The 18920-nt window shown below is 45.6% G+C and overlaps 1 protein-coding gene across 9 annotated transcripts in view; it reads left to right on the top strand.

The window, feature by feature from the left end:
* The first annotated feature begins 2032 nt into the window (after positions 1-2032).
* Positions 2033-18920, top strand: part of DCUN1D4 (defective in cullin neddylation 1 domain containing 4) — an 87145-nt gene continuing 70257 nt past the window's right edge. For 3 of the 9 annotated variants that reach the window (XM_058722618.1, XM_058722616.1, XM_058722619.1), the window contains exons 1-2: positions 2033-2126; positions 2322-2382. In XM_058722618.1, the coding sequence (XP_058578601.1) occupies positions 2121-2126; positions 2322-2382 (67 nt within the window). In that variant the 5' untranslated portion in view covers positions 2033-2120. Of the gene's footprint in view, positions 2127-2321; positions 2383-12248; positions 12402-12696; positions 12716-12757; positions 12863-13382; positions 13402-13504; positions 13525-13705; positions 14408-18920 lie in introns of those variants that run through there. The other 6 variants (XM_058722617.1, XM_058722627.1, XM_058722620.1 and 3 more) reach the window with 6 other exon arrangements.

The following is an 18920-nucleotide window of genomic DNA, read 5'->3' as shown; positions in this document are numbered from 1 at the left end:
TAATACAAAGACCAATGGGAAAGCGGACTGTTCTTGGCTGACAAAACGACAGAGGATTTCAAGTTGCCTGACACCCCTAAACAGGGCGTTAGGCATATTTAACATCCGGCTATGTCAGATCTAGAAAATGCTTCACCTGAAAGGCAGCCCACTAGCACTCAGCATGCAGAGACAGAATAAAAGCCGCTGACTCTTGCTTATGAAATCAATCCCACCAGCCCTCCACAGCCAAATTCTAGACAAACCAGAGCCATCTATTAACATAAGCATAAGTTGGAGTCTGCATACACTCAGGCCCAGTAGAAATCACAGGCGAACTGGTGGCAACGAGAGACACACAGAAAAGCTACTCTGTACTCTAATACTCACTTCATCCAGTCACAGTGGACAGAATGACCGCCATTAAGAGTGACTCAAGTCTTGATGTTATACTGAGTTTCCATTACATGCCGGAGACAATACTAGATCATCAAAGACAGAGTTCCTGCTCTGAAGATGAGGCAGTCTTAGAGAGTAGAGGTTTCTGACATGGAGGGATGGGGGCGTGGCCGAGGGAGGAGGCCCAACTGTCTTGGGAGGAGGGAGAGCTGGAGCAGCTTTGCTCTATGAGCGGGGACTCTCCAGTTGCACGTGACAGAAACTAAATTTGAACTGTAAATAGAAAATGTGATGTTATGAGAGCAAGGCCCTGGAAAGGCGAGGCATCAGCCAAGCCTCAGAAGTGACTAGAACTAGGAACTAGATAGCCATCATGACGAAGTCACTGCAAGGGCTGTTCCCTGTGTCTGGAAAGCTCTTCCTTTCCACTTAGTTTATTTACTACCCATCATTCATGTGTCTCCAGTTGCCTCCTCGGGGCAACCTGCCCTCTTTCCACTCATTTCTCTTACTGAATCACACCCAGAGTCCTGGCTGGTCTCTTTGAGCCTCTGGGACAAACTAGAAAATGATGACCCTTTTGGGTGGACAGTGCCCAGTGTGTCAAGAACAAAGTACCCTTTCCTCTGAGCAAACACAGCTTCACACCAAGCCCCATGGGTTGGTGAGCAGGCTGTTTAAGTGGTATTCCAGCCCTCTGCCCCCATGGCTGTGCCCCATTGTGCAGTGCACAAACTGTATACCTGTGCAGAGTAGCTGAGCCAGCTCCCCTATTGTAAGCTCTTGAGGGGCACCTGGGTGGCTCAGTCGGTTAAGCTTCGGACTCTTGATTTCAGCTCACGGTTCATGGGTTGCAGCCGTGCATCAGGCTCTATGCTGTAAGCACTTGACTTCTGCTTGGGATTCTCTCTCCCTCCCTCTCTCTCTGTCCCTCTCCCATTCACTTTCTGTAAATGAATAAACTTAAAAAACAACTGTGTACTTTTTCTCCTTATTACTTGTTAAAATAGCAATTTTAGGAAGGCCTGGGTGGCTTAGTTGGTCAAGCATCCGACTCTTGATTTTGGCTCAGGTTGTGATCTCAGGGCTGTGAGATGGACTCCCGTATCAGCCTCCACGCTGAGAATGGAGCCTGCTTAAGATTCTCTCTCTCCCTGTACCGCACGTGCTCTCTCTCTCTCTAAAAAAAAACAAACACAATTTTACATTGCTTGCATGATTATTTAAGGTATGCCTCCTTTGAAATCTCATAAGCTCCATGAGGGCAGCAATTGGGTCTGTTTTTGCTCAACGTGTAATTTCTAGAGCCCAGCAGTGTCCGGCACATGGAAGGCCATTGATATTGGTCATTTCATAAATAAATGAATGAGCTAGCAAGAGATCATGTGCTCCTGGGAGTGGGAGGCATGCTGATTGGCTATCATAACTCTGTTTGATGAATGGTGGGGTGAGTAGTTCCCCAAAAGAAGCAAAAGAGGGGCAGGCCGGGCAGAAAAGCGTCCAAGTGTCCCCACCCAGCCATTGGCCTGCCTTGGGCAGTGTCTGACCAGTCACTTCTGCATCTGTGCTTCCTCACCTGTGAGATGAGGGACTGTGCCCAGCTCATCTCTGAGATTGTCCCGCCCAACGTTCTGTTCCCTTTTGTTCTGGTTCCGTTCACTCCTGCCAAGTTCCATTCTAGTGCTGAAGGTACTAAGTGGAAAAAGACATGACTGTGGGCAGCCTCAGTCAAGGAAGGCTTAATGGAGGTGAACCTGTGCTGAGTGGGAAAGGCTGGGGAGGAGCTGTAAGGGAGAGACAGACGTGGGCAGACCTGGGGTGGGAGGCTGGCTGTGGGAAGTATGTTATTGGTGTTTGTCGGGAGTCTTTTTTTTTTTTTTTTCAAATGTAAATATCTTTGCAAGGGGTACTATCTTAACACATCTATGTTTCCCCTGAACTAGCTTATCCGAGAACAGCAAGCCAGTCATGCACAAGGAGCTGAGGGAATGAGACATTGGACAGGTAAGTTTTAATCATCAAAATAGGTCCCGAATACAAGCGCCTCTAGGGTGTGTGAAAGCAGGCTGGTCGCCCTGGGGTCTACACGGTGCCCTTGTGTCTTGGGCTCCAATAGTGGCAGAGTGACTCAGAGACAAGGAAGAAAGAAGTGTCTCCATTGCCTGATGCAAAAACCAGCAGGAGGAATGGGCCCTAACCCCCTTCCTGCGACCGCAGAGTGCAATAACCTCTCAGGACCAGCCTATTCTCCTTCCACTTCTTCAGGCAACCCCTCTGTGTCTGCCCTCCAGGATGTTGTTTAAACTCAAGTCTGGCTTCTTCAGTCCTTCTCCTATCAGGGAACAAAGAGGTTTCTCCTTACTCACTAAGGGCGGGCCTCATCCTGAAAATGGGCGCCCTCTGTCCTGGAGGGCCGGCCACCAGGCACCACAACGGGGCCCTGGACTGCTGGAAGGGGAGCCGGAAAAGAGAGAGAAGGCTCAGCAAGGTCAAGAGGGAGGCAGGGGCAAGAGGCACAGTTTTGACCTACGCGCACTGGCAACCCTTTAAAGTCGAATTGCCCGTAACAATATTCTGCTACTTTTGGCCCTACTCTTACAGACCCCAACATGTAGTCCTGTTACCAGGTCCCCAAATAGGTTTAACAAGGAAGAGAATAAGGACACCTGGGTGCCTCAGTCAGTTAAGCGTCTGACTTCGGCTCAGCTCATGATCTCACAGCCCATGAGTTCCAGCCCCGCGTCAGGCTCTGTGCTGACAGCTCAGAGCCTGGAGCCTGATTTGGATTCTGCGTCCCCGATTCTGTCTCTGCCCCTCCCAGGCTCGCTCTCTCTATCGCTCTCAAAAATAAGTAAATATTAGAAAAAATAAAAAAAAAAAACAAAAACAAGGAAGAGAATAAATTTCCATACCCTGGAACTGGGAAAACCATGTTTCATGTTGCCACTGATGATGGGCAGTGAGAACACAGGACATTTGCCCCAGCCCCCTAGAGCTATGCTAGGTGTGACTGCCTACTGTTGCTGGAAAAATAGGTACAGCCTCTGCAACAGAGGACTTTGGGCTGTGTGTTGGGGGAGGGGTGGAGAGGGTGGGCACACAGCCATCTGTACAATGCTATGCAAAGAAGCAATATAGCAAAGTGATTGAAAATATGGATCTGGAGCCAGTCTGCTCAGGTTTAATTTCTCCCAGTTCAGCCATTTACTAGCTGTATGACTTTGGGGAAGTTCCTTCACCTATCTGTGCCTTAGTCGCCTCACCTGTAAAATGAGTCTAATGAAAGTTTGTACTTCTTGGGATTGTCGAGAGGATTACATGGGTTGACAGGAACACTAGAACAGTGCCTGGTGCCAAGTGAGTGGTGCTTAAGTGTTTGCCAATACAGTATTTATATCCGCCGGTCTATCATCTGCGAATCTGAAATGTGTCCCAAAGCTATAGTTATAAATTTGAATGGAGGTTTAGAACAGACTACGGTGGTGGTGTTAGAGCTTTGAAGCCAGAATACGTGATTGGGAGGTGGAGGGATGCAGAATGAAACGGAGCAGTGACAGGGGTTCAAGGTCAGACTTCCCCAGTAAATTGACCAGACTGTGGGGGTGGGGCAGGGCAGCTGGGAGGCCCGGGGCGCAGTGGGGCTGATCAGGGCCTGGGGTCAGGGAATGGATGAGAGGGTGAAACAATTAGATGAGAGGGAAGGCAAAAGGTCCCCTGTGCACTGGGGAGGACCCCGAGTCCGAGTGTGGGTGGCGGCAGAAAAAGCAGTTTTGACTGCAACCTCGTTTGGAACTGGAGGGGAGCAAAATTTAGAAACAGAAATCTTGGGCACCTCCTCTTGCTCTTTGTCCAATAGTCCAATATCTCCATACCGTCTTGAAAATGCTGCCCCCTGTCCCGAGCCAAGCCTTCCCTTCTCTCCCACGACTCCACAGCCTGAAACTGTTCAGGTCCCCCTACTTGAGTGCAGGCTCAGAGGTCAGCCAGACTCGGGAGGGTAGTGTGGAACTCCTCTCTCATCAACAAATTACTCATAGCCACTGACTAATCCCTAAAGTGCCTGGGTTTTAAAAAGGAAATATAAACTCAAATGAATGTCTAATCTAGGAATTCTTAATTTAGGGGGGTGATGGGGTGGGCATAGGTGGGTTTCAGGCCTTTGACAGAGTCATCATTTTCAATGCTTCCTAAAGGGGTCTGTGACTCCCAAAATGTTGGGGGCATTTGCTTTAACCTACTTGGACGAAGGCAGTGTAACAAAGTGAAGTGTAATAAGCATTCAGGTTAGTTGGAAGAAAATATTTTTCAATTGGGTAAATTAGCGATTTGTACGTGTGTGTATGTGTGCCTGTGTGTGTGTGTGTGTGTGTGTGTGTGTACATGCACGCCTCCAAATTCTTTTTCTATTTTGGAACCACAGATATTTTTCTTAAATACTTGGATTCATTGCTTTCTTCCCATAACATGGCTTCTGTTGTCAGGGGGTTCTTCTTGGGGGGTTCGGGCATGAGTGTCAGGAGACTTGCAGTAGCTGAGGAAGATGTAACCGGGTTATAGGAGCTGGAATCTGCTTAGTCACAGGTGTTTTGACACCCTACATCCTCTTCCTTTCTAGAACAGGAAGTTCTTACTTCCATAACATGTTATCACCAAGGAAGTGAGCATATATTTTCCTCAGCTCCTGTCTTCCTCTTCCCTCCCCCACTTCCTACTGCTGCCTGCCGGCTCCATCCACTCTCCCAGAATGCTCCACTTTGCCATAATGAGATGCTCGGCAGCCACCGACGTCTGGAGATGGATGGGGCCTCCTGTACTGCCCTGAGAGGGATGTTAAAAAGACATTGTATTCATGGAAGCAGGCTAGAAAAGGCGAGGAGAAACGAAGAGCCTGACAGCACAGAAGCCATTGTACAAGTAAAATGGTTATTCTTTCTGCCCAAACCCTGCTAGCTGGAGTAACTGAAGCAATGCTATATTCATGAAAGTCACTATAAACGTCATGCATTGTTTAGATTCCACTGGAAAATTATACCTTCTGAGATCTAATTTAAGGCAACATCATTAGGACTTGATTAGCTCTGTGCGAATAAGGTGAAAATACCCAATTCAGAAAAGAACATGTGGTAATGAATACATTTTTGTTCAAATACTCTGTTAAGTCCCTAGGCAGGTGTGATTTCTGTAAAATAAAAGGCCCTGGGTAAAATTAAAAAAAAAAAAAAAAAGTGCCAGTTGAAGCATTGTATAGTTGGGCTGGAGAAAAAGATTAGCAAAGAAAAAAAAAAAGCTTATTAATGCTACCCTAATAGTCATGTAGTCATGTGTCAAGAAATCGTGGAAATTGGAAATAGTTTTAAAAATAAATGAAATTTTTTCTCTATATCCAGGAGAGGCAAAAAAAAAAAAATGAAATTGAAATACTGATGTCAAATCTCATCAGAATTGGAAAATTCTTAGCTTTTCTGAGAGATCCCTAAAATGGCAGCTCCATAAAGAAGGAAACCAGGATTTTCTAGATAACTTAAAAACACAGACTCATTTTTGCTTGAAATAGCCCCAAGCATAAAAATTAGCCAACCAACTGTACCTCACAAGACTGCATGAGGTTCACAAAGAAAAATGTGGATGCATCACATAATTGGTGCTCATGCATTTATTTCTGCTTCCCTTTCCTACTTTTATAAATGCTTTCACATATTTTATCATATTTATCTCTGGAAGATATTACTCCCATTTTTATAGACGGAGGAATTGAGGCCCAGACAAGTTTAATTCCTGTTCAAGGGTTAAAGCGGTAGGGTCTGCATCTTATTCCAGGCTGGCTCAAGGGTAATATTTAAAGACATTTTGCCTCTGGTATAGCAGATTCAAAGTCTTTTATGCCAGTAACTGTGGCACTCAGAGAAGGGTAATATTACTTCAAAGGACAAGGAAGAGAAATGATTCACTATGGGAACACAATATATGCTTCTATTTATGTAGAATCCCCTGTAATTTGCTACAATTTATTTAATTGTTTAGAAATTTCCTATGTACATCTGAACTTCCAGTATCAATCAATTTTCATTAAGCTAGTTTTCAAAGAGTTTGAATGACGCAGCATTGATATGGGGTCCCCATTTTCTTCTTTATTGTGTAAAGTCTCACATGTCAGTTTCAAACTAGGTTAATTTCACACTGGTGGCATGTCTTGGTGAAGAAGGCTTTTGTATCCCAACTCAGTGTTCACTGTAAACTCTAGAAAGGAGAAAGGAAGCCAACTTAATGAAACATAGTGACTGTGGAGTTAGAGACCAGCTTAGAGGAAAAGAAGGATCTGGGATGACAAGGTGGATGTGAAGGGGAAGGGTTTATTCAAGAGTATGATGAGTACTGCAACTAACAGGTATTGAGCCAGGTACTTTCATATGCTTTCCTTGTACTTATTCATTTGCTTATTTCTCACAACATAACTATGAGGTGGTTCATGTTATTCTCACTCTTTTGCAGATGAGGAAACTAAGACACAGAGAGAGGTGAAATAATTTGTCTTCTTTAAAAAAAATTTTTTTTTTTAAATGCTTATTTGTTTCTGAGAGACAGAGAGAGAGAGCACGGGGCAGGGAGCGGTAGAGAGGGAAACACGGATTCCGAAGCAGGCTCCAGGCTTTGAGCTGTCAGCACAGAGCCTGACACGGGGCTCGAACCCACAAACCATGAGCTCATGACCTGAGCTGAAGTCGGACACTTAACTGACTGAGCCACCCAGGTGCCCCAAAATAATTTGTCTTCTCAAGTGGCGGAGCCGATGGGTTTTTAATCCAGGCCATCTGGGTTAAGCCTATGTCTTGCTTCAGAAAAAAATGTCAAAAGTTCTGCCATGTCTAAAAATGCCCAGTGCAGAGTTGGTTCGAAAAAGTTCCATCTCTTAAGGTCTCTTTTTTTCACTTTGGGAGTTACATTACTGACCCAATAGAGGCTGATGAAAAATATGGAAGTCCCGTTAATGTGCATTATAAACCCACATGACAGGTTATCAATTCTACGAAGTAACCTGTGATGATTATAGAGGTCACTTGCTTGTGTTTCACTGTCAGTGTTCTAACCTCTAGCATAATAGGGGCAGGGGAAAAGGAAGCTGATGAAAGAAAAAGTGTGTTAAACAAGATATATGGCAAATGATGCCATCTTTTCAGCTTGTCAATCATCACCAGTTTTTTTTTTTAATTTTTCCCCACGTTTATTCATTTTTGAGAGACAGAGAGAGGCAGAGTGTGAGTGGGGGAGGGGCAGAGAGAGAGGGAGGCACAGAATCCGAAGCAGGCTCCAGGCTCCAGGCTCTGAGCTGTCAGCACGGAGCCCGACACGGGCTCAAACTCACGAACCGTGAGATCATGACCTGAGCCGAAGTCGGACGCTTAACCAACTGAACCGCTCAGCCGTCCCAATCATCATCAGTTTTGAGGAGAGACTGTCCCTGTTGGTGACAATGGAGGAAAATGTCTACTTCTAAGCCTTTTCCATTAGCCTAATAATTGGGACATGACTATATACATGTACTGAAAAATGAAACCTACACTTTTATTACCCTAGTAGCATCTGCAAGTGGCTATTGCAAAACTGTTCTATGAATATAAGTGAAAAGAAGCATAAGTTACAGTGACATTCCTATGAAATTAAAAGCTTAAGAGCCGAGGGGCGCCTGGGTGGCGCAGTCGGTTAAGCGTCCGACTTCAGCCAGGTCACGGTCTCGCGGTCCGTGAGTTCGAGCCCCGCGTCAGGCTCTGGGCTGATGGCTCGGAGCCTGGAGCCTGTTTCCGATTCTGTGTCTCCCTCTCTCTCTGCCCCTCCCCCGTTCATGCTCTGTCTCTCTCTGTCCCAAAAATAAATAAAAAACGTTGAAAAAAAAAAATAAATAAAAGCTTAAGAGCCGAAACTGTTTCCCAGTAACACAGGCCTCAATGGTTAAAAGGTTAAGTCCAGTAGGCCGAAGAGGCTGTCCCTTCCCACTGGTATGTCAGAGTAGTGAATTTATTACATTCAGCAGAGCCTCATTAGATACTCTAGATAAATAATCTCATTAAAAAAATACCATGAAGTTGATAGTTGCTATTGAAATCAGGTCAAAGGATAAAACAGGTAAGAAGGATAGAGTAACCTGGAACTAATCTTTCTGACTCCTATTTTTCATAATATATATCTACAAAGGCAACCTGAGTCTAGATATTCAACTCGAGAATAAGGCCAGGTTTCACTATCTTTGAAAAGCACATTCATATCCATATCATTATATCCTTATAAATAAGTCTCTTAGGTATGCAGGGCATATATTAACCTGATTAAAAAGAGGGGGAACATTATAACTCAGGGAGTTTCACCACTTAGGGACACTATTCCTTATTAGCTAGATGGCAAGTTACTGAAGCTGTCTAAGCCTCCGTTAACTTATCTGCAAATTAGGGATAATATTAGTACTCTACTGGAGTGTTGCAAGGTTAGGTGGAATACTTTAACAAGCAAAGCACGATCACATGGGAAGCAACTAAAAAAAAAGTTGTCATCATTTGGATTAGCAAACTGTCAGTTGGTTATGAGTCTGGAGAAATGAATTATCCTGACCTCTACAGATATATTACTTTGTTTTGTTTTCGTTTCCATGTAAACCCAGGTAGCCTGACTTTTGATAAGAGTGGAGTTCTACACACTCTCGTACTGCAATCTGAGGCTGAATTGATTCCTCCTTGACATGTGTTCTTTTCCATTCTCTTCAAATTTTACCAGGGGCACATTTATCTACTTATCTAAGCAGGCCCAACTTTATTTCAGTCGTAGGACTATGCCATTCTCCACTCTGTATCCCCATCCCCGACACATGCAGAAAAGCCTGCTATTGTGGGATGTGTGGAATTTGGGGGAAAGTTTTACTCTACTATCACACTCCCAAGACACTTATTAATTTTCCCTCCAAGGATTTGAATATAAATGCACAGAAGTGTAACATTATTATCTCTGTAAGCATCCCCATAAGGATCAAGTAATTTGGAAATGGCACCAGAGAGAAAAACGTTACATGTTATATTACATATTGAAAAAAAATTCTTATTGCGTTTCATAAAAAAGAAGGCAGTATTCCAGCTATGAGGTATAGAACTTGTATCAGGTTTTTATAATAACATTCAAATGGGAAGGAAGAGTAGCTTACCCATCCTTGGAGTTTGAAGGTATGGTATGGGACAGTGTGGTACGGGGGGAAAGACCTGGTCTGGGAGGTGAGAAACCTGAGTTTAGTTACTGCTTTGTTATTAACTAGCTGAGTGATTTAGATTAGACATTTAACTTCTTGGGACCTCAAGTCTCATATTCTTAAAATGAGGAAGTTGGGTTTTCCCAAGGCTTCTCCTAGATCTAAAATTTCACATTACAGTCAACATTCCGTTCACTTTAAGGAACGACTAACTGGTGCCTACTATTTGAAAGCACTATACTAGGTGCTGGGGACATAAGATATATATAACAAGTTTCCTGCCCTCAAAGGTTTCTAGTCTTGTGGATTATTAAAATGATGGGGTGATATTTACAGAATATTATGTAATCATTTAGTTATACCCGTTTTACTATTCATTCAACATGTGGGCAGTAAGTCTTAGCAAACTAAGAATGAACTTAGCCCCTCAATCTTCAGGCTGTAGCTGACCTACCAGAAAGATGTGTACTAATTACTAAGTCTGTTTTTCATTTGAAAATAACCATACAGGCCTGACTGAAAGTGATGCTGAGAAGTAACAAAGGCTGAACATCCTATATATTTTTGTGGACACCCTGAGCCAGTGAAGTGCTGGGTGCTAGGGGCAAAGCAGTGGGCAGATCCCTCATGTAGCTTAGCCATTATATACATTATAAAGTTTGGTGCAAAAAAATCAATACAGTAAATGGCTCCCTAGAACAAATTAGTTGTGGGTTTATTTTAATTTGGTGGTGTCAAGAAGCAAACTCCTTTCTTTGCAAAATAACTGTGTCTCAGCCCTTAAATTACCATGATTAATAAAAAACATACAAATATATATACAAAATATTATGAATTTGTGTAAACTATATATAATTTACTATTTCCTAGATATAGAGTAGGTTGAACACATAAATGTGATAAGGATTGCAAGCACAGCTCTTAGTTCAGAGTAAGAAGGGACTTTTCTTAGAATTAGATCTGCCCAACAAGGAATGGCCTATTTCAGAGTCCGGAGGTACTTACCCATCTCTGTGAGGCCCAGCTGACAGACCTGTTAGGTTAAAAGTCACCAATATGGAGGAGATTCTTGAGAAGAAAACTGAAGTGGATAAATTCAGGTCAATTCTGAGATTCTATAATTAGGTGAAGTGATTCATAAATGTGTTAATGATAGGTACAAAATTATAAGGCTGTAATTTACTCGGGAGACATTAGGGATTTATAGGGATAGAGTATACTACAACAGGAGTGGTGTGGACAGATGAACTGGTTTGATCCTGTTCTTTCAAAATATCTTGTTTTTGGTGTAACATTTATCCACTGATTTGAAACCTAAATTTCAGAACTCTGAAACTCAAAAGCCTTGGCTATAGAAATCTAAAACTTAAACGGCTAATGTTTTGTTACCAGTTGTTTGTAATATTCTTGGAGGCAGTGTGTGTGTGTGTGTGTGTGTGTGTGTGTGTGTGTGTAATGCCCTGGCTGTAGGCTGGGGCAGAGCCTTGGGATACAGGTAAGCGGTGGATGTGCCCGTGATTGGGGTAGGAGAGGGCTGTCCTTCCTAAGTATCTCAAAATATTATTCTGCTACATTATGGTTAAGTGTGACGACTTGGTTGAAAAGCATTGAAAAAAATGGTTGGAACTCATAAGAATGGTGCGAGTTCTTGTCTTAGGAAACTCAGTGGTCCTAGGAATTCACTTAAAATAACACCTTCCTCTGCCAACTAACAGCCAAATGAGGCCCTCTCAGCGTCAATGAATGACAGTCTCTCAATTCAGCCAGTTGTCCTTCGAGGACTCAGAACCTATCCTCTGGACTTGCCAACGTGCCAGACTGAGCCTGAAGCTGAGATCGTGGCCCTGATTTCCTGCGTGCTGTGGGGTGTGGGGGGGCGTATTCAGATGTGTGTATGACGACGGACAATGCTTGTTAGCATTCGAAGCCTTTAGAACAGCCCATTTGTGACCAAGGGAGAAGTGTGTTGATTCTGGAAAAGAAGTGCAATTCAAAACCGGGAAGAGGATGGATTGTTGTAATTGTTGTACAAGAAGTAGGAGTTTGTTCCTTAGAGGGTTTGCTGGAAACGAGAACGCGATGATTCTTTATCCAGTTTCCAGCAGTAGGAAACAGCTAACAAGAGAAGTCCCAGTCCAAGTTCGGAGCGGACTGGGCTTCTGTTGAGGACCGCTCCGAGGCGTGCGAGACAAGTGGGTGACGCAAGTTTGGGGCCAACTCCCCTACTCCTTGTAGCGGGACACAAGATGCCCCCAACTGTGCTTTCCCTTTACCGCTCTTCACGCAACACCACGCGTGCTTTGTTTCAGAAGCCGACCCTTCTTTCTCGGTTGGTCTGCAGCTCCACCAATCCCGCCCGTGACGGGGCGGGGCTTCAGGGTCAAGGTGGACCAATTCGCCAGCCTCGCCCCTACACGCGCTTTCGGACCCCCGGGGATGAGTGACAGCAGCCGGGCCCAACCTGCTGCTCCAGAGCGTGGCCTCCGCCAGGGGCGTTACGGGGACGAGGCGCCGGGACCAATCGCATTGGACCTCAAGGGGCGGGGCCTCTTTGCCAGCCCCAGACCGGCGCCCTCCTTACTCCTTTTGTCAAATGAGAGACGCGGAGGGGCGGTCCTTCGACCGAGGTTCAGCCAATGGTTGGAGGCGAGGTGGGCAGGCCGGGAGTGCTGGCGGCTGGTCCTCAGCTCCAAGCCGAGGTGCGGCGAGCCGGTGGGGGGACCGCGAGGCGAGCGCGGGAGCCTGGGCGGCGAGTGGGGTGTGAGCTGCCCGAAAATGCACTCGGATGCCGCCGCTGTCAGTGAGTAACAGAGAGCGAGCTGGCCGGGGCCGGGCGGTTGCTAGCACTCTCCACTCCGCTCCCGCAGTCCCCGCCCCGCGCCTCCTGTCCCGAAACGCGCCGGGAGTCCCTGCCCGGGAGCCACCCCTTCCCCTCCCGGGGCCGGGGCGGGCGGTGACGCTGCGGGCGGCGCGGGGCGGGGGCGGGCGTGGGGGGGAAGGGGCCGGCCTGATGGGGGAGGGCGGAGGTGAGGGGGGTGGGGACTGGCTCCTTTTCAGTGTTGGGGGCAGGGGGGGCGGGACGTGCGATGAAGGGCTGGGACCGGAGTGCCTGGGGTGAATGGAGGTGGAGGCGGCGGCGGGCGCTAGCGGGCAGGGCCGGGGGTGGCACCGGCGCGGGGAGAGAGGGAGGGAGCGAGCGGGGCGCAGGGGTGAGGATTTCCTAGGGGCTGAGTGGTGCGGGCGGCTCCGTGAGAAAGGCGGGTGAGTGCTAGGGGAGCGCGGGGGCGGGGACAATGGGAAGAAGGCTGGATGGCGGGGGTGGGGGGGGGAACAATGCGGTGGGGGAATGGGGGCAGCGGTCGAGCGGGGCTGGAGGGCGGGCGCAGAGATGAGGGCTGATGTAACGGGAGAGCGAGGTGGTGGGAAGGATTGGGGTGTGATGGGATAGTTGGGGAGTCCGGCGGGCTGGAGAGGCATAGGGAGGGTGGTAGGGTAATTGGGAGTGGTTAAGAGGGGGGCAGACGTTGGGGTAATAGGATTGAGCAGGTGTTGGGAAGAGAGGGTAATTGGGAGTTAGAGGCGAGGAAGGAGGGGAGTGTTTGAGGTGACAGGATGGGGGCAGGGGTAGGGGAGGTGCGGTGGGGGTGTAAAGCTAGTTGGGAGGAAAGGGGGGTTGGGAGGGGCCGGGGGCAGGGGGAGGACTGTCAAGTCCACATTCGGTCCGCGCGGGGCTCAGGGGAAAGGTGGCAAACTCAGTTTTCAGGGAGGTGTTCCCTCCCCCGGATCAAGATAGGGTCCATGTAAGGGGGAGCCCTGAGCTTCGGGGTGCCGGGAGAGGAGGGGGCGGGGCTGAGGTGGAGGGGGCGGGGAGGTGCCCTGAGGTTGGCGCTGGCCGCGGTTCCCCCAGAGCGGCGGGAAGCGAGGTCAGCGCTGGCGCGGGCTCCGGCTGCGGGACTGGGAGGCGGGGCACGGGCGCGGGCTGCGGGTTTTCCGCGGCGGGAGCGGGAGGGGTCGGGCCCTGGAGACCGGGTGGGGGGTTTTGCGCAGGGGAGGTGTTGGGGTCCCAGGCAGTCCGTGGGTTTGGCAGTCTGTGACGCAGTTGTCTAATTTCTGGTCGTCAGGTGTGGACGCTGGTACCTAGAGACCCGCTTCCCTGCACGGGGGGGCTGGACCACAGGCTCCACGTAGCTCCTGCGGAGCGCGACCTCTGCCTAGCTTGCGGGGAGGACGCGTTAGGGGTTTCCTTTAGGGTCTGGCTCTAGTGGCCGGGTGTGAAGGGGAAAGGCGGTCGCGCGGAATTCTGGGACTTGTAGTCCGCGCCGCGCGGGGCCGCGGTTGGGTTGGGTGCACGTGGGTAACTGTGGAAACGAGTCCCAGAATGCTTCGCGCCTTTCGGAGCTTCCCGGCTCTGCTAACTCGTGCTTTTTCCTCAGCGGACCCGAGCGCGCTCTTGGGAATCTTCTCTTGTCCCCTGGGGCTGGAGCGATTCACTAGACCTTCTCTCTGTGTCAGCGGGAGGGGGAAAACCAAGCCAGACACAGTCCTTTTGCACTTGGGTTCTTGATTCACTAGTTGATTGCTTCCTCCGGCATTTGGTGGCCTTATTTGTAATTTGTAGGGTAATGCTTAGTGTTTTATCATCTAGCTCATAGGTTTGGAAAAACATTCAAAATTCAGCACGATCTTAAAGCAGAGTTTAGGATGCTGTGTTTATTGTGGCATCCAGTGTATGTAAACACTAGTTTAAAAGGCTTAATTTTACATAAATCTCGGAATGCAGTGGAGACCAGTGTAACCCTTGTGAAGGTGGTATAGATTATGTGGTTGTATTTCTTGGGCTGTTTGGACTGCCCAGAGATAGGACTTTCTGAAAAAAGATGGTCTTGAGTGATGGAGGAGGCTTAATGGAATTTAGGGTGGAAATGTGCCCATTCATAAAGCCTGCATGAAGACGAACAAAGGGAATATGTGATGTTTTCAGTTTTCAAGGGAATAGGGGAGCAAAGGAAGCTAGAAGAAGGTAAACTTGGTGGAGGGCCTTAAGTTTTCGTATTGGTGTTTTTTTTTTTTTTTTTTTGGTTTGCTTTTAACTGCTACTGTCATTCTTTCTCTTTGCCTCTTTAATATTAGAGACCACCCTCTCAGTCTTTAGGTGCCCTAAATGCCACATCTTTTGCAGATTCCCATTACCATTTAAATACTGAATCTGTACATCACAGAATCTGTAATGTAGAGGGCCATAAGATTAGCTCAGAGATGACAGACTGATTTTATGTGATATATAAGGTATTGTGAAACTATTGGTAGCATAGTCACTAGAAGAATATTATAATGATCCTAATGATAAAATTTTACCAAAAAGTCCTAAAATTTGGAAACCTTTTAGTATGGTTACAAATATACTGAACTTGCATACTTGATTAAGTGATTAATGGTTAAATGATGGCTGAAAAATTGGGCAATGTGTAATTTTTTCAGGAAAAGATTTCTGTTTATCTTACGTTTTGCTTAATCTTGTGATGAAATATTCAGGAAGCCTTTTGTGATGTGTAACTATGTAATGTGGACATGTTTTTTAAAATATGCACTTAATATTGGAATTTGTTCTCATATAAAGGGTAAAGTGTATGAAGATGAAAACAAGTTATAATTGTCTTCAAGGTGGTGTTTTAAAAGAAGTATTAGCTTAGTAATTTTTCCCTTTTTATCTCTATTATATCCCAAAGGGCAGTTGCCCTTTACACACACACAGTCCCCCTCTTCTCCAGCCCCTCAAACCCTAGGTTTCTAAACCTGATCAGTTATATTTTATGCTGTGGATTTTAGGTTCCTCTTTAATTTTTGGCCTTTGGGGAGGTCCTTTCTTTTCTTTTAATTTTTTAAAATGTTTTATTTATTTTTGACAGAAAGAGACACAGTATGAGTGGGGGAGGGGCAGAGAGAGAGAGGGAGACAGGGAATCGAAGCAGGTTCCAGGCTCTCAGCCGTCAGCACAGAGTCCATTGTGGGGCTGGAGCAAGTGAACTTCGAGATCATGACCTGAGCCAAAGTGGGATGCTTAACCGACTGAGCCACCCATGTGCCCCAGTGGAGGTCCTTTATTTTCATGTGAACTTATCTATGCATTTAAACAGATGTTTCTTACCCTTGGCCCAGTATTTTTTCACAGTTTTATATTGGGAAGGTTTTTAGGTTATCTTGTCTATAGCACTGCCAGCAAAGTCTCCCTCATTGTCTTCATCATAGAGAACTTCTGTACATTTACTCTTTCCTTCCTCTGTTCCTCCAAGAAGTGCCCCTGCCTATACTTGATCACATTTTTCCAGATGTTATTTATCATTATATCCCTTTCTGTTTTTATCTTTAGCTGCTGCCAGCAGCTCTTATAGTTTATTGCTTTCTTCCTGGCTAATAATACATGTTTGGTATTTTGTCATCTCAAGAATAAGGATCTTGTTAAATCAGCAGAATAAAAAATCAACCTGTCAGAAACCGACCTCATGATTTGACCTCTGTTGTATCCATTATTGGCAAGTAACAATACACAACTAAAAATGGCATAAATAATAGAACTTATTATTGCCCAGTAGCAAGAAATGTAGAGAATAGATGATTCTGGTGCAGTGTCTGAATGATACCTTTGAAGACTCTAGGTTCTTTGCATCCCTTTCTTCTTCTCTTCTTAATATTTTGACTTCTGGAAAGCCTCAGGCTGGTTGCCTCTTGTTGGCAATGTGGTTGCTGGGGCCCCAGACATCATGCCTGTGTAAGACAGGGAAGAAAGGAATATATTTTCTTACAACTCCCTCTTAGCAGAGAGGAGTCTTCTAGAAGGTCACCTTGGAGACTCCCAACCCCTCCCCCCCCTTTCAGTTTCACTGAATAGAACTGATCCTATGGCACTGCTACTTGTAAGGAAGGTTGAGAAAGTGAAAGTCTGGCATTTTTCAGCTGCTTTTGTGAGATGTGGCCTGTGCTAGGGTGTAAGAACAGTGAGGAAAATGCTCTGGGTCAGCAGCCTACAGGTTATATCCCTGAGCCAGCTACTTTGTCCAGCTGTTTCTGGCTTGGTTTCAGTCTTTTTTTTTTTTTTTTATCTGCCAGTTTATTTTCTGCTTCATTTTAAAACAAAGGTGACTTACTAAGTATAAATAAAAGCCTGTCAAGAGAAGGAAAATAAACTGTAGATTTACAGGCTGCATATAAATGCTTGCTGTATGTTAGAAACAGGCCATATTTTGGCTCTGAGCATCCTAGCAGTCAAAACAAAGAGGAAAACAAGACTAATTAGTTTTATTCCTCTGGTTCATGAACTGCAATTCATTTACTGACCCAAGCTGGCAGCTTAGATATTTCTCATCCTTCCCCATGCTCTACTGAACTCTCAGACCTATTGCCATCACCCTGGGCCTGATCCGTCTTTCCTTACGTTGTAGTGAATGGGCAGTAATCCTTTTGCTAGCCTCAGCCTCCTCTCCCTTTGCCTTCCTCATCGCTAGTCCAATCATCATTGTCCTTAGGATTCCCCTAGACAAAACGAGGGTTCCCGTTTGCTTCATGAAATACAGACTCCTCAGAACCTGGGTTTGAACCAGCTTCTGTAGTTGAAGCTCACTTTCTTCTCCCTGAACTGCTGCTTCCATCAGTGCTACTTCTGGGGAGCTTTTCCTTACCGGGTTCCTGTTCCCTCTCTAACAGACTCATCCTCTCTCCGTGTGTTGAATCTCCAAAGTACTGTTTACTTCTGTTCTCAGTTTTAACTTCTATAACAGTAGCTGCTTGTTTACTTATTTCTCCCTTCCCCAATTAGATTATTACCCCTTGAGATCTGGGACTATCTGACTTAGTATCCACTTTGTCATCAAAGATGATGCTTTGTTTAGGTCCTCAAGCATGTATTGAATTGCACTTAAATGGTCAACTCTTAGTGAATTATCTAGAAAATTTTAATTCTCCTTCCTATTTAGTATGCTTCTGAGTCTTTCATTATCTTCAGATTGTCTTCAGGGAATACAAACTTTCACTTATTCATTCTCTTTTTTAACAAAGTCAGCCATAAGCAAACCAATTTCAATTATATAAATATAAATATATTAGAGAATGCAAGCATGAGCAGGGGAGGGGCACAGGGAGAGGGAGAATCCTAAGCAGGCTCCACGCCCAGCTACAGCCCCACCTGGGGCTTGATCCCACCACCCATTAGATCAGGACCTGAGCCGAAATCAAGAGTTGGTCGCTTAGCCAGCTGAGCCACCCAGGGGCCCCGATAATATTTCTTTTTAAATACATGCAGATGTATTGAAGAATGCCTGTGGCACGGAGAAGTTCTCAAGGGGAAAGTAAAATGCTGGTGATGTGCTAAGGGACCAGGAGTCTATGTGTGAAAGCGCATGTTTCCATTTCAGATCTGGTGTGTAAGTCTGTGTGGAGAAGGCTAAGGCAGGGCTTGCGAAGACTGGCATTACCTCTCTTTGTTTTGTGACCAGATTCTGGTCCTTAGGGTTTATTTCGTAATGTTAACTATACATTGAGATTGCTGGAAGCTTTCTTCATTTAGATAATAAACTTTGTTAGTTGAAGGTGAATTTTCTGAGAATGTGACATTAATGCTGATATCTTTTTATAGTTGGTCATCTTGCATTCGTATTAATAGCTTTTCAGAGCTTGTTCTTTTTTCTTATTCTGAGATTCAGGTTAGGAGAAGTATCTCTTGAGAATTATTCTTTTAAGCAGAATATACATTTAAAAACTATGCTTTAAGTAGAAAAAGATATCCAAACGCATTTTAAATAGAATCATGTATTTTGGCAATAATTGCATTACTGTTTCAGACCTAAGTGTTTTGTTTTTCCCCTCTTGTGTCCATTATTCTAGCAAACAAAGAATTTACTACTCCAGATTTGAATTATTTTTCTTTTATTTAGAAAACACTCTTAATGAGTTATTTTCAGTTTAGGAAGGTAGGCTTGTAGTTTTTGCAACTAACTAATACACTAAAACACTAAATGATATGAAAAAGACCCCCACCCTCCCCAAATAGCATTACCTCTGGGTATGATTCCTTTTAGTTCCATCTTTGAGGGTTTTTTTTTTTTTTTTTTTTTTTTTTTTTTAAACCTTTTGCTACTTGCTGGCTCATATCGCTGGTATTCCCAGAGATGGTGTGCCATCCATTTGTGTCTTTCATGGGCATTGTCAGTCTTCGGGGCCCTGGCTCTTTCTCTGGTTGGGAAACTCCTACCTTTGTAGGCAGACCTGCTCACACACACCCACCACAGAACTTGAATCGTGAATGAATGGAATCTGAAGCTGGAGGCAA

The sequence above is a fragment of the Neofelis nebulosa genome, chromosome 3, assembly GCF_028018385.1.
Source record: "Neofelis nebulosa isolate mNeoNeb1 chromosome 3, mNeoNeb1.pri, whole genome shotgun sequence".
NCBI lineage: Eukaryota > Metazoa > Chordata > Mammalia > Carnivora > Felidae > Neofelis > Neofelis nebulosa.
This window is presented reverse-complemented; position numbering and strand designations above follow the sequence as displayed.